This window comes from Octopus bimaculoides, chromosome 2 (assembly GCF_046866305.1).
Source record: "Octopus bimaculoides isolate indiv1 chromosome 2, ASM4686630v1, whole genome shotgun sequence".
Lineage (NCBI taxonomy): Eukaryota > Metazoa > Mollusca > Cephalopoda > Octopoda > Octopodidae > Octopus > Octopus bimaculoides.
In genome coordinates this window covers 171,344,959-171,361,627 of record NC_142929.1, presented here as the reverse complement: position 1 = coordinate 171,361,627, position 16,669 = coordinate 171,344,959, and the positions used below count along the sequence as shown (strand labels likewise).

General features: G+C 35.5%; 1 protein-coding gene across 9 annotated transcripts in view; it reads left to right on the top strand.

The window, feature by feature from the left end:
• The first annotated feature begins 3,944 nt into the window (after window positions 1-3,944).
• Window positions 3,945-16,669, top strand: part of LOC106876845 (protein SERAC1) — a 38,426-nt gene continuing 25,701 nt past the window's right edge. Inside the window, exons 1-4 of one of the 9 annotated variants that reach the window (XM_089348076.1) lie at window positions 3,945-5,072; window positions 13,093-13,268; window positions 13,623-13,650; window positions 14,287-14,405. In XM_089348076.1, the coding sequence (XP_089204202.1) occupies window positions 13,118-13,268; window positions 13,623-13,650; window positions 14,287-14,405 (298 nt within the window). In that variant the 5' untranslated portion in view covers window positions 3,945-5,072; window positions 13,093-13,117. Of the gene's footprint in view, window positions 5,281-5,361; window positions 5,756-7,667; window positions 7,852-7,983; window positions 8,188-9,179; window positions 9,465-13,092; window positions 13,269-13,622; window positions 13,651-14,286; window positions 14,406-16,669 lie in introns of those variants that run through there. The other 8 variants (XM_089348074.1, XM_089348077.1, XM_089348080.1 and 5 more) reach the window with 8 other exon arrangements.

Genomic DNA, 16,669 nt, shown 5'->3' with positions numbered 1-16,669 from the left:
TGAACATTTATTGGGAAGGGAAACAACTCAATGAAGTTTATTTATTTTGCAATTTCCACCCCATCCCGAATTACAGGAAATTTTTTTATCGATAGTCTTTTATATAATTTCTAATTCTGGCAAATGACCAGCATTTTCGTTGGAGGGATTAAATCAACACACGCTGCAGTGCTCAACTTCCGACGGAGTGCCAGTAGTATGTATTCCCAATAACCCACGGGGAAAGTGACAGGAAAATATACTACAAAATGTTAACAAATGACTGATTTCATATTGTATTTGTCTTTTGCTTCGTTGCTTTACTTAGGGCATTTTATAAAATGTGATATTTTTTTAAACATGTCTATAATACCATTTTATAAATTGTGATGTAAGTCTACGAGCAGAATCGTTAATACGTCAGACAAAATACTTACAAGAGGTTGCTGAAAATTTTTCTAGCTTTGGGTAAAAGAAAATGCAGGCGGATCTGTTGATTATGATTTTATTGAACATATTCCCCTCTCAAACTCACACTTATTGCAGCGGTCCTTCAGTTTTTCTAAGCCCTGTGAAAGAACTCGGAAGGTTGGGCCTCCAGCCAGGTCTTTCGCGACAGGAACTTTTCAGCACCTCCTCATAAACGACATTTCTTACGGTTCTTTACGTTCCGAGTTCAAATCCCGTCAATACCAACTTTGCCTTTCGTCGTTTCAAGGTCGATAAAATAAAGTACCAATCAAGTACTGTAATCGACTTCGTGCTTTTCCATAAACTTGCTAACGTTGAGTCAAATTTAGCAAGAATTTTACAAGTTGTGATATCGTTGTGTACAATTAATAAATGACGTAAAATACAATTTAATCATTTTAACTATTATTTATGGTATATGAATGAAATGAGACATTCATATCCCGCTACTTTTTCTCTTTGCCATCTTTAAATGTTTCTCTACATTAGGATCTTTTTTAAAACGGGGGCCACATTTTTCATTAACGAAACACTTTGAAACTTGGAACACTGGTAGAATGTGTCATATAAAACATCTTTTTCTCTTAGTCTTCTTAAAAAAAAAAGAAATCCATAAATTATTCCATGTTAAAGTTGTCGTATTTCTGTAATTTCACCCAATCACTGACGTCCATTCAGCCGATATACATTAAGCGCCGACTACATAAACAAACGATTCTGAAACAATTAACCCTAACCCTAGGGTTAGGGTTAGGGTTAGGGTTAGAGTTAGGGTTAGGGTTAGGGTTAAAGCAAATTTAAAATGAAAAAAGCAAATAAAACGAAGAATCGTTTGTTTATGTAGTCGGCACTTAATGTATATCGGCTGAATGGACGTCAGTGATTGGTTGAAATTATCGAAATAAGACAATTTTTTACATGAAATAAATTCGAATACAAAAATATTTTTCTGTTCTATAACACAAAATAGATAAGTATACGAAGTTTGAAAGTCTTTCGGTACCAAAAACACTACGTAAAACATTAATGAAAAATGTGGCCCCCGTTTTAAAAAAGATCCCTACATTAGAATGATCAATCAAATTTAATCACGGATGATAGAAATTTCAAGAATAATACCACCGACTATCAATACTGTTCTTAGAATTCTAATATAAATCATTTTGTGATTATAACAACACTCTGGTTTTGTGTTGTAATTTTCACAATAATTTAGAAATCTTCTATAAACCTGTGGTTGTGTGGTTAAGAAGCTTGTTTGCAGCCATGGCGTTTGGGGTTCAGTCCCACTGCGTGCACCTTGGGTGTCTTCTATTATTGCCTCGTGCCAACGGGCGAATGAATTTGGTAGGCAGGAAATGAACAAAGCTCGTTGTATGTATGTATCTATATATGTATGCCTGCAATGTCCCCCACCATCGCTTGATACCCAGTGTTGGTTTGTTTACCGCTCCGTAACGTAGCGCAGTTAGGCAAAGGTGACAAATCAAATAAGTACCAGACTTAAAGAGATAAGTACTGGGGTCAATTTATTTGACCCCGGTGCTCCAGCATAACCGCAGTCCAATGACTGCAACAATTATAGGATAAAGATAAAACCTTTCTGTGATTATATCTGAAACAATAAAATGCACTGCCTTTATTATAAACTACTTTATAACAATAATATATTCTGCTTTTGCAATCGTTAGCACACCGGATAAAATGCTTTGCCTTTCATCCTTTCGGGATCGATAAAATAAGTACCTGTTGAACACTGGGGTCGATGTAATCGACTTATCCATGTCCCAAAATTAATGGCCTTGTGCCAAAATTTGAAACCAATGTATACTTCAGGATAAGTCATACAGAGTTGTTCCCCTTCCTAAGAAATTTTTCCCATTACGTTTTCCAGTCCAGGGGACAAATAAGTGCTAATATCAAGGGTCTCGTGTAATATAGTGAGCTGAAAAACTTCAATTAGCCGAGATTATTCATTAAATTTATGATAAAAATCTTCGTTAATAAAAATTGTAATTTCCAAGGAATCCTTTTCTTTTTATCATTGGAAACAATTCAGCGTTAAAAGACATTGTCCCCCACCTATATATATATATATATATATATATATATATATATATATATATATATATATATATAAAATATATATATATATAATATATATATATATAATGTCTTACGTTTAAGATGATTCCCATGCATTTCCCTGAGGAGAAGTTTACATTTTTAACATCGCCGATTCCTATGGATCGCATAAATTGTAATTCTTCGAAACATATGTCGGAATAAAGTATGCAGTTATAACATGCGTTTTCTCCATTCCTTAAATTTTTAAATATACTCAAATACCCAAAATATCAAGGAGTTTCTGCCTCACCAACAGGAATTACACCACAGTTATTTTGTGATCTTTGCTACCTTGGTTTCTATTAACCCATTTATTCTATCAGAATAATTATTATTTATTAGGATAGAATAAATACATATAATTAAATAATATATATATATATATATATATATATATATATATATATATATATATATATACATATATATATATATAATTACAATTTAGTGCCCCTAACGGGTTTTGATTCTTCGTAATTTTCTTTATTATATCTATTACCATTTCCATAATGTTAATGAAACTATTTTTTTCAATTTATAAACCTCATACTTATTTATTAGAATGTAACGGCCATAGTTTTTTTAAACGAAACAATAATCTGTTCATGATCATTTGACATTATTTCTAACAATATTATTTATGATCAACATAAAATAGGTAGGCACGATGAAGAAAAAATTGAAGTCAACATTTTGCTTGCTTCAGCAGAGAACGAAAGTGTTTTTGACTGCTCCTTCAGATGGCTGTTGATCTTTCGACTTAAAGAAGAACGTAAAATCGAGCAACCTATGAAAAACAGAAGATATGAGATGACATTATTAATTCTTTATTTGTATAAATATAATTTATCATGCAAAAATTATCGAGTCAAAACTTCATCACAATTTTCCTAGCTTTAGTACAACTGATTTTTAGTGACTTGTCCAGTTCAAAACTCCATTGTATCTTTCGTAACCTTTTTACGGGAACCCAAGTTTTCATTTTCCCGATTTTTGAAATAAATAAATAAAAATGTTGACTCATGATATAAAGGAACTTTTTCTTCTTGAGAAATACACTAAATTTGAGGAAGCTGACTATCATTTGATGATCCGTGATTTTTGTCTGGAAGGAAAAGATTTGACCAAGAACAAAATTTATTCTAAGAGGCATTTTACTCCAAGCCAATTACTACCTAAGTATATGTAAAAGTTTTAAAGGATCTCCAAAAATGTCAACTATTCCCACGACTTGTCATCCAGTTTCCAAATGGGTTATAATTTTCTAGCCAATATCGAGCTTGTTTGCCCTCGATACTTCTAATTCCATTGTTGCACTTCTTCGCATCTTGTTGGTCGCAAGAACAAAAGGTGTGATAGGGTGATCCGAATTTGCCTTATAGGCAGGTGGATAAGTGACATTGAAACATTCCCAGATATTGCCCTGATTCCAAATATGTTCCCTTTGTAGAGAGTGGGGACTAAGTCTATGAGTCAGGAAACCGCACGGACAGACACATAAAATTTTGCATTTATTACATAAGGATCAGGCATGGGCAACCTTTTTCGAGAAGTCTGAGACATAGCTCATCATCAGGCGAGCCGCACCACTATAAAAATGCTCAAGGTAATTTTTCGGAAGGGTACCATTCAGCAAGTCCTGCGGACTGCAGCCTGTAGAGATGATATCCCGCATGTTCTTCGTTCCTCTTACCTTACCATTATTGTGTTGTACTTTAATAGTGAGCAAGTTATTAAATTGTTATAAAAGGCATTGGCTTCTTTTCTTTCTGAATAATTTTTTTTTAAAACAAACATAATCGAAAAAGTATCTCTGAAATTTCATTTTAAAAATATGCATTATTAAAAAAGTTATGAGAAAGCAACTTTAACTAGTCTACAAATACTTTGTCATAGTGAATACTTATAAGTTAGCGCTGACTGAAGTTAATTAATTTTGAAAAGCAGTAGATTATATGATTTTGTGGAGAAGCCTCGACGTTAGTCATGGGTAAAGTGGAGCCCGTAGGACTTTATGAAAGGCGCGCTGAACGAAAAATTACCTCGAAATTTTGGCGGACGTCAAAGATAGGTAGCCTACTTAAGTTGGAATTTCTCCGTTTTGATGGAGATTTTTTCATGGTGCCTTAGAAATGATCAGAAACATCTTTTTCAGAAAAAAAAATTTTTTCGGTAAATGTTTTTTTTAAACCTCCCCACCACCTAATCTTCCCCTATCGCTGATGTGCACCGAAATTTTTTAGTAGTGCGGCCCACTTCTCAAAAATGGTTGCGCACATCTGCTCTTCATTGTCGACCAGCCTACTAGAAATAGCAGCCAAATTTCTCTCAAGCTGCACTCAACCATTTTGGTTTGTCTTAGGGCTAAACACCAACAACAATTAACAAAGATTAGACTATTACCATATAAATACAACATCATGACCTGGGAAAAGCTGGATACATTAGTTTACTATCTTCAATACAAGAGATTGTTATAAAGAAAGACAACCATGGTGAGTTTACACAAGTGTATGTGTTTTCGATTTTTCACTCAATTCTTTGATTTTGTTTTCATTCTTTTTAATTGATTTTCATCCTACCTACAATACACATCAATTTTGTTTATTGCTATAAGATAAATATTCTTCAACCTTCTCCTTAGAGTTTATATGTATCTATAAATGTATATGTGGATTTATAAATATAACACTGGACATGAAGGTAAATTATACTTTCAAAATCAATATTTTGATTGTCTACATATAGATATCATTTCATTTATCTCTCTTTTTTTTTTAATTTATTCTGATTTAAACGGATATCAGCAGTAGAAGTTACTATAGAAAGGGAAAGAAAAACAAACTTTCCGTGCCTACTAATGCCAGGTGATTAATACGAAATCGAAAGTAAAACTCTCCAAAATATGGTATATAGATCAGCGATTCTCAAACTGACAAATATCCTGCCTCCCAAAAGTGAAAATTTTGCCATCTACTCTCTTATTAATGAAGAGTCGGGCCGTTTACAACGAAGTTCTTGTCATCGTCGGCGGCTCACCTTGTCGGTGCCTGAGGTGATGCCCGTGAGGGTGCTTACTCTTCCAACGCCTTAGCCCGTTGTTATGTCGCGAGTGTGTTGGCTTGCTTCAGTAGGTTCCGTTAAAACTTCTGGTGTGCGACCAACTGAGGCACCTAGTGTTTGTTAAATTCATGTTTTTTCTTCCTCTTTTTTCGTCCATGTTTGTGTTTTCTTCGGTTTTAGATTTGTATTTTAATGTGGTTTTGTAATATATATATATGTATCATACACATACATGTTATATTCCTAAATATATTAAAATCACTCCTCACACACACACACACACAAAATGTTTAAAGCTATTTTATGTTAAATATGGCAATTTATCCGCTCTCTCTCTCTTCAATCCTCACAAGACCACCTCCTATGAGAAACAAGTCTAGATTGAAGACTAAAGATCAACATATACTGAAAGTACTATGGGAAAATATATAAATAGAGATGTAGATTCTGTATAAATAACTATCAAACATGCCAGGCAAGGTGAACTAACCACTTTTGCATCTAGCTGCAGTCGTTTCGCTTTCATACACGTTATGTCCATAAATTAAAAATTATTTCGTCGTGCAGTTTCATACGTCAAATATAGTCGCTTGCGCTTACTTAGGAAATGTGTGCATGTAGTAATCACGGATTCATTCGTGAAAATCTGTCGTTAGCACGCATGAAGAGATATTTCGTGATTCTACACACATCTTTTATATGCATGCTTAGCTAACTGATATTTTACACAAACACGCTAACACGTTGTATTTATAGAAAAATAAAATCATTCATCGATTTCGATTTCGACGAACTGTGCGATCGACTGAACTACCTTCTCATTGTATTAATGTATAGGTGGCTAAGTATCCCTTTGAATTGCAAGTACAATCTACCCATTTTCACTCAAGGCTTCTCTCGGCTCGAATTTATAGCAAAAGACACTTCCACTTGATGCTAGATAGTGGAATCGAACCTAAAATCTCATGATTGCGAAGTGAACTTCTTGCTTGAGCATGTAGTTTGGCATAACTATAGATTCCTGCCCCACCGACTTTGGATGATCATAACTTTCAGAAAAATGGATATTTTTTAATGAAATTTTCTACGACTATGTGTTATATCATGTAGATTCCGAATATACAAAACTTTTGGGGAAATGTGTTTTAGGAGGGGGTGGGGTGGGGAATTTCGCAAAATTCACCCTCGTCCACTTCAATTCGTCTTAACTTTCAAGAAAATTGATATTTTTTTATGAAATTTTCTACAAATATACCTCGGACTATGTAGATTCCGAGAACATAGGAATTTTGAGGGAAAACAATTGGAGACTACTTTTGAGAAAAGTTCATATTTGTTTCATTTTCTCCGCTTTGTGCATCCGTAGATTTCTAGTCCTTTTCTCTCTCTCTCTCCCTCTCTTACACACACATTTGTTTATTTTGAATCATTGTTAAATGAAAGATCTGGGATTGATGTAGCATTGATATACCTGAGACTGATATATCAATCCCTGATATACCAAACTGAGGTACTATTAAAGCAGCGCGGACCCGAACGCGCAGTCGCGCGTCCGCGCTAGCTAGTCTTGAGTGGTCGATCCTAACCCTATCCCTAACCCTAACCCGCGTGTGCAAATGAATACGTGTTTAGGGTTAGGGTTAGGATCGACCACTCACGACTAGCTAGCGCGGACGCGCGACTGCGCGTTCGGGTCCGCGCTGCTTTAGTAGTACCCCAAACTGATGGGATAGTCACGACTGGAATGACTTTAATCATAGGTCTGCTCGAGGGTTAATCTGGGGTTAAACAACAGTAAAATTTGTTTATAACTTTTATTTTAAATTAAAATTTTTATTGCCTTCTTCACAGTGTTTACTGTTTTACAAAATCAAACTAGAAAACTGGACAAAACAGAGAACACAATTGAAAAAATGAAAAAGAAAAAAAGAGAGAGAAAGACGAACGAGAAAAAAAGAAAAGAAAAAAAAAATTCACCACCTTAGGTTGAAAAGTTGGGGGTCGCTGGGAAACCTTTTATAACTCCTGGTTCTACCTTTCTCTAACATACATTAGACATATGATTATAGACGTGGATTAAGGCGGCAAGCTAGCAGAATTGTTAGCACGCTGGACGAAATGCTTAGCGGTATTTCGCCTGTCGCAACGTGTTGAGTTCAAATTCCGCCGATGTCGACTTTGCCTTCCATCCTTTCGGCATCGATAAATTAAGTAAGGCTGGTTATCTTCCTCACCCAAATTTCAGGCCTTGTGCCTATTGTAGAAATGATTATAAAGGTGGATTAGGAGAATCGTGGAACCGTCCAACAAATGTGCATTAAATGTTTAGTTACTTCCCTTTACGTTTTGAGTTCAAATTCTTCCGAGGTAAACTTTGCATTTTCATCCTTCCGGCATCGTTAAAATAATGTTTTAAGGCTAGTACAGGTGTCGATTCTTACAGTGTATCTTAAATGTGCAACATCATTAGAGTGCAATTAAAGAAAAATAACTTGTCCATAATTAACCATAGCTGTTTAAATACAATGGGTGGTGTAACATATAAAGGTAACAAGTAAAGCTTATAATTTTGTTTATTTTTAGACGTTTTCTATCTAATTATGATTGCTTAAATGTTTATTTCTCTTAAAATAGATAGCTATGTAGTCTGCGAGCCATTCCCTTCCATTTTCCTTTGTAGGTGATGTAGTATTTGGAGGAAGTGATTTGTTAAAAGTACATTGTGTATTGCCAACTGCTAGAAATAACAGCCAAATTTTCCTCATCATATTTTTTTTTTTGAAGGCAGTTAAATAATGTAGTCCAGAATGCTCTAGGTTTATGCCTAAACAAAAAAGACGAGATGGTCACGGTTGAAATACCTTTTGATCATAACTATCTTCATTCGCAATTGGCTTGGTGTTAAACGACAACAATAGCTTATAATGTATAATGTGTATATCAATGTATCCCTTGTTATTATTTGAATAATGGTAACAGTACAGTATGTCGTCAGCACGAGAATGTGTACACAACCTAACAGACAAACGGCCTGGTATATTGTTATTTATTCAGCAATGCCATGTTTTATATCTTTTGTCGTTCATTCGCTGGCAGTTTGCAAATTACGTATGTGAAACTACAAGAAACTTTGTTTTTTTTTAAATGTTTATTCTCTTTCATTTGTTATGTATGAATGGCAGTACAATCTGATTGGGGTGGGGGTAGGAATATTAAAATATTGATATACATTTCGCAATGATACCCAATTTACTCACTACTATTTACCTTTTTTTTTTCCTTTACTGTTTACGAATTAAACACTATTTATTTTACTAAAATTTACCCGGTTATGAAGGATAAATAATAAATGGTAATTAAAAATCCTCGTGGAGTGAAGATCTCACGGTAAAATTTACCGATATTACTAGGTAGAAATCGTGGAAGACTTTCTCATCTCAGAATAATTACTTCAATAAACTTATAGAACAGCGACTTATCGTAAGACTCTCTCTCTCGCTCTTTCTCTCTCTCTCTCTCTCTCTCTCTCTCTCTCTCTTGTAAAAATATTTTGCTACCTGTATGCTTACACACACTTGCAACAGTCACATTCTCATGTGTACTACCATTTGATCTTTTGCACCACTGAAAGACACCTTACCTCTATTAGACCTCTAGTGGGTCGAGTAATCAATAGCTGCACATCTCTTTCAACGCGCCAACATGTTTCTGCATGGGCACATATATGCATTGCCCACCATATAGCTCTCTCTCTCTCTCTCAACTCTACTTTGCGTAGTGTAAAAGGATCGAATTACCTCAAAGATATGTAACTAGACACAGTGGTAGGTAATTTTCCTATTCACAAACCTCTTCATATGTAACCGTATCTGTGTGTACTGTGTGGTAGCAAACGTGTGGACGTATTGTAACCCATGCAAATTGATAGCATTTCTACGTTTAAGCGGGTTGCATATATTTTGATGCAAGGGAAGGGTGCACACACGTGCATTTGGTGCGATTTACTCTCGTTCTTAGAGGTTTTTTGACCGCTGAAGCCGAAAAGTTACAAAGTTATGGGATCTAGTTCAAAACGGGGGCACCAGTTTTCGTTTATGTTTTATGTAGTGTTTTTGGTACCGAAAGACTTTCAAATTTCGTATACTTATCAATTTTGTGTTATAGAACAGAAAAAAATTTTTGTATTCGAAGTTATTTTATGTAAAAAAAATTGTCTTATTTCGATAATTTCAACCAATCACTGACAAGTATTCAGCTGTTTATAGTTACTCCTTTGGCATTTTAAGCGGTTCCTTTGGCAGTTTAAGCGGTGTAAAGCGTATTTAATCTCCATTACTTCTGACATTTTGCAGAGAGGCAACACACGTGTGTTCGTTTTCCTTCGTTTTAGTTTTAATATAATTTCGTTAACATCTGCCTGAACTGTATGTGTACAACATTTGCCCTAACCCTTCCCTCAAAAACCAGGCCTTGTGCCTATAATAGAAAGGTTTATTAGCTACTGCCAATATGCTTCAGCCATTTTTTGATAAGGAAATAATAATTTTATCACCGCCAGAATCGTTTGTTTACGTAGTCAGCACTTACTGTATTCGGCTGAATGGACGTCAGTCATTGGTTGAAATTACATAAATACGACAACTTTAACATGAAATAAATTGCAATATAATAATTTTTCTTAAGAAGACTAAGAGAAAAAGATGTTTTATATGACACATTCTACCAGTGTCCCAAGTTTCAAAGTGTTTCGTTAAGAAAATACTGGCGCCCCCGTTTTGAACTAGATCCAAGTTATGTTTCTGCTATAAGATGTTGTGGACTCATAGTTAGCGCCTGAATAACACCTTGCAGTTTCATCGGAGACATATATATATATATATATATACACACACACACACACACACACACACACACACACACACACACACACACTCTCTCTCTCTCTCTCTCTCTCTCTCTCTCTCTCTCTCTCTCTCTCTCTCTCGTGTGCTATATGAACATTTATTGTGGTTTAGAGTCTAGATTTGACTGCTATTTTCAGCATGGCGGTATCTCTTAGATGGTAATCTTCCAGTTTGGAGAGGTTAAAAAAGTAAATAAAATGCAAGGGAAATAACTGAACGTCTTACCAGTATTATCCGTACTACTTTGTTTATAAATAAATCATGTGATTTGATTGACGTTAACTGTTTATATATAAATCACACACGTGATTGAATATCATAGTTTCTTATGAGAAATCGAAAATGCCTCGTGGAAGACCGGTTGCACATCTTATTGTTGCTGAAAACGAAATCCTCACTCGTGAATTAATATTAGAGGGAAAATGGAAAATCTGTGATTTAAGCAGTAGCTCAAGATACAGAATGTTGGAATGGTGTACGCGTCGTCGACTTATTAGAAATAAGTTTACTGTTCCGTCGGGTACTTCTGCAAACCATTTCGTTTCCGTTTTGTAAAAAGAAAAAAAGTCGCATGTTGTTTGTAAAAAGAAAAAAACATTTTAAACTTTTATAAAAAAAAATTCCGTCGCATGCTGTTTTAGAGAAAAAGTAGTATGGATAATACTGGTAAGTCGTTCAGTTATTTCCCTTGAATATTTTTATTTATTTCTTTTACCTCTCGAAACTGGAAGATTACTCTCTTAGATACCCCAAATTATAATTTTAAATAAAGATATGTATATATATATATCTCTGAGTGGTTGGCGTTAGGAAGGGCATCCAGCTGTAGAAACTCTGCCAAATCAGACTGGAGCCTGGTGTTGCCATCCGGTTTCACCAGTCCTCAGTCAAATCGTCCAACCCATGCTAGCATGGAAAGCGGACGTTAAACGATGATGATGATGATGATACCGGAGTAAGCACATGAAATGTGCAACAAGGTGGAAATATATATATATATGTGTATCTATATATATATATATATATATATATTCTTTTCAAGGATGTGTACCTATTATTTCCTAGTGGTAATCAAACTGGGGTATGTTGTAGCAGGTATGTGCAAAGGAATCCAGAACTGCATTATATACGTGTCCTTCTCTAAGATAATGACGATGTGAGTCGTGGAAGACTGGGTTGTTATTTTTAACAGATCAAGTGACCATATAAAGGTTCCCTCCACTTTAAAACTAATAATCGGTTTCCAGTATTGAGATTAATTCCCACTATGTGACAACTCACAATTGGCTGCTTGTGATGGTAGCGATGGTACAGTTTGAAAGCTTTCTGGAGGACAAGACCTGAATTCTGCCCTGAAACGTAAAGAAACACTCAACACTTTTACAGTACTACCACTGCATACACATATGTATCATAGATATTTATAGCAAACAGGTCTGAACCTATCATAGATATTTATAGTTAAAGGTCTGAACCTTTAATTTCTAACTGTCTTCGCCCTAGGTACAATGCAGTGTCAGTGACAGGACACAAATGATTATGATTTCTTGGTTGACACACATGCATGCATGAAACTGAGACCTTGTGACACCTGTGTAGCTTTAAAACGATATAATTATTCTTGGATAGTGAGTTCTGTTCCTCCGATTTATAGCACCAAGGCTGTGTGTGTTTGTGTGTGTGCACGTGTGTGTAATCATTATCTTTACCATTTTCTATCCTTTTTAGGATTAATTTTTATATTCAGAGCAACTGCTGTTTGAGAGGGGTTGAAATATAATCACACACACATACATAAAAACATACATACATACATTTCATATATATTTCACATACACAGTGAAAATATGTACTGATCTTCATGGCTCTATATGACAGACCTCCTCACATTTTCCACTCACAAGTTACTGCTGAAGCCAACCCTGTATTAAAAGACATTTGCTGAAAGTGCTTCACTGTGGAATCAAAGCCATACTTATGTTTGCTAAGAAAACTTCATCATCATATAGCCCATGTATCATCATCATCATTATCATCTTTACATTCACTTTCCCAGGCTTGTATAGGTCACATTGAATCTGTTGAAATAGATTTTCTACAGCTAGATGCCCTTCCTTCCTGCATTCTTCATCTGTTTCCAAAGAATATGATATTTCCTTATGAAGATTGGAACCAAAGGACATCATTTGAATGATTGTGACATGTGATGTCAAGACAAGGAGACACAAGCACACATATACCTATGTACATATATCAGACTTCTTCAACACGAAGGTTCTTTTGTCCAACATTCTTATGATTCTGTCATTCCTTCCACCAGATATTAATAATTCTCTCGATCGTAAAATAGTGATACATATTTGAGACCCTGATGAAGCTATAAAATGTTATTCAGAACACAACTATGAGTCCACTGCATCTTATAGCAAAAACAGCTGTAAGCTAATAAAGTTCAAAAGATAATCGTTTTATTCCTTTGTCATTTCATTTTCGTATTTATAATGAAATAAATAATAATTATATGTGTTTCTTTTGGGGTTTTTTCCAGTAAAAGTTACCACTTAGCATGCCCGATGCCGATTCAGCATTTTTCGGCTGTCCATCCTCAAGTAATTTGCAAATGGCACAAGAGCAACAGTTTCATTCTCCCCCGTCGGCATTCGTCTCAATGGTTACAACAATGGGCCAGACGAAGCAATCTACGCTCCAGGTTAAGAAAGATTGGTATGTAAATTTTTTTCTTATCCCTTTTCTTTAGACCAAGTAAAAATTAGTAGATAATGAAATGAGCCCTGAAAACATTGAGTTTCAGATGAGAGATTTGCATGATTGAGATGCATGGAGAGATGATGTATAACAGACTTATGCAACCTAAGTAGTCTTAATGAAAATGCTGACAATAAAAGGATTACAAAAACGATATGATGATGCCTGAAGATTTGAATGGTAATTGTGACAGTGGTGGGTAAAATGGAATAATGCAATATATAATACATGGTTCAAGTTTTGAGTAAGTCTGCATTAACTGCACCTACAGCTCATAATGATTTAACAAAATTTTCCTTTTGTATCTTTCAGGAATTGTCTTGGGTGGAGTTATGATGTGGTAAGTACACCTCCCACATTATATATTTTTCACAATTGTTTTTGTGGGTAATTGTTTTCTGTTATAAACTCAGGCCGATCAAAACCTTGTGAGACAATTTAGTTGGCAGAAATTGAAAGAAGTTGTCATGTGTGTGTGTGCATGTGTCCTTGCCTTTATATAGTTGTAAGTGAATATCACTGTCATTCAAATGATGTCTTTTGTCTTCCATCTTTGGAGACATGTCTGGTCATGGGGAAATACTGCTATTGTTAAAAACTGGTAAGGGTTGGCAACAGGGAGAACATCGGGCTGTAGAAAGTTTGTCTCAAAAAAATTCCTGTCTGTTGTTGTTAACATTCTTTTATACATATGCTACATTTTTCCAACAACTATTTAGAATGGCTAAGTTGGTGTTGGTTTGTCCCATTACCCAGAATTCATTATTTTCAGAAAATCTGTCTTGATCTTTTTAGTTATACTCTCGAAAGATCAACTCAGTTCTGAATAACCTGAATGCTAACGAGTTAATTTTCTTCATTTGTTTCATTGATGTGTCTTTTCAAAATATTTTTTCTTTGAATGTATAAAAAAAAAAACTGTTTAAGTTATGAACTGTTTCTAAGCATTGGTATGTTTTGTTAATCTTTCTTTCAGTGGGTCAGCAGTTTACCTCGAAGTTAAGATGTTAGATGAAAACCTGCCCTCCTTCAATAACATCTCTAATATGGATCGTAGATCTGAATCAAAAGTTTCTCAAAGTTTCTCTCGTATCGGTGAGTAAAACATGGATGTCTCTCATTATTCACTTGGTCACATTAATCATTGGTTACTTTTTCTGACTTGTTTTAAGTACTTATATAACTGCTGTTGAATCAATGACGAGCAAGCTTGCTTGCTATGCTGCATCGAGGAAACATTTATAGAATTTGTTTCTTGCAAGATGTTGTATGAACTTGACTAATACTAACTGATCAATGAACTTTATTCATCCTCTCAGGTGTATTGTATGAAATTTTGTTTAATTTCAATTCTTTGTTACTTTGCAAACATGCAAACTTAAATCATAAAATATATAACTATGCAACTGACTCCCAATACATGAAATTATTGGCTTTGTGCCAAAATTTTAAACCTTGTGTGTTGGGCCTCATGGAGGCAGTGACGTCAAACCAAGTGAGATCATAGTCATGGCCGATGCCAGTGTCGCATAATTGACCTGCTAAAAGCACCCTTCAATCATTGGGCAATATGCTGTGCTTGAAGACCTGTCAAACCAAGTGAAGTCATACCTGTGGCCCGTGCTGGTGGCATGTAAAAAGCACCATTCGAGCATTGGGCCTCATGGAGGCAGTGGCAGGTGACCAAGACCCTTGGCAATATACTGTACTTGCATTGACCTGTCAAGCCAAGTGAAACCATAGTCACGGCCGGTGATGGTGGCATGTAAAAAACACCCTCTACATTCTCGGAGTGGTTGGCATTAGGAAGGGCATCCAGCCATAGAAACCTTGCCAAATCAGATTGGAACCTGGTGCTACCCACTAGCTTACCAGTTTTCAGTCAAACCGTCCAACTCATGCCAGCATGAAAATCAGATGTTAAACGATGATTATGACAACAGTGACAAAGAGGAGGACAACGACGACAACAATGATGAAGAGGATGCTGCTGCTGACGCCAATGCCACTGCCGACAATATTGTGATATTCTCATCAGGTCTGTAAGGGTGGCACAGATGGTAACACACCCAGCGCAGTTATTAATTTTGTTAATTAATGACTGAGTTCAAATCCTACCAGTCCACTTCAACATTGCATTGTAGATCAGGATTCACGAAAAGCCCCAGTAATGTAGTGGACAGAGATGACATCATCAGCAGGACATTTTACTTAATATATAGGATTTATTTCTTAGACCTGGAGAATTTCTACTGGTTCAGTCAAGAGGACACAAGCTGAAAGGTCAAAAGTTCATATTTGGATGATGAAATGTGAAGTTGCATTCTAATCCTGACACTATCTATAAATATGTACAGCAGAGAGTTACTGCTTGCCAGTAGGTGTCAGATGAATGGATTGTGTCATTTTACATGAGTATGAAGCTATATATTTCTAAGAGTAGGGTTGTTCACTAGAGAACCTCAACTCCTAGGGCTGCTGTTGTGACTTATTATACAACAGTCTTTTCTATCTGCCTTGCCTGTGTGTCAAAGCTCAGTTCTCAGCTCATGATTTGCATGTCCAGTCACCGGTTTTTGCCTATATATCTCTGCCTATGTATACCCTTCCTTCTTTCTCCTTCCACAGATTTTTGAAGAATGGTCTTTACATGGCCTTATTATCTCAGCTCTCTTTTCATTACTGTTGCGAGAAGGCTTTTCTAGAGGCCACTATGATGCCAATTAGTTTCACAGTCCTGCATATTTTTCATGTGGCTGAAGTATGAGATACCTAAGATGTTGTGTTAGTATCTCATTTCCAGTGCCAGCATATTTCCCTGTATCTATTCATTGCTCACATACATAGAGGAAGATGAACAGTAACAGTGCATGCAAGTATCTGAACATGCTCTTTATGGCAATGTTTCATCATCATCATCATCATCAATGTTTCTATATCATTGGTTTCAGTTGCTTAGTGCAAGGGTAAAGACACTTGAATTTTATGGACTAGATACTTACTTTATAGATTTATAGTAATGAAAGGCAAAGAGGGCCCCCAACGTGGTTTGAATTCAGAATATAGAGCAAGAAGACTAAATAGTAAATTCAAACAGGCTCTAGCATTTCTGCTATCTTTCCACTTTAAGCCTTTAGCATTCAGATTATTTCATCAAATGTAATGCATATTTATTCACATTATTTTGAATTAATCATGTATTGTTTTCTGGTATCACTTTCGATCATGTGATTGTTATTTCTAAAATGACATTGTAGGGTAGGTGTAAGAGGTCAAATCTGGCCAGTTTGAACATAAAACAGGTAGGATATTTGAGCCAGATATGGCCAGTTTAAATGCTAAAAGGTTCAGGAAATGAT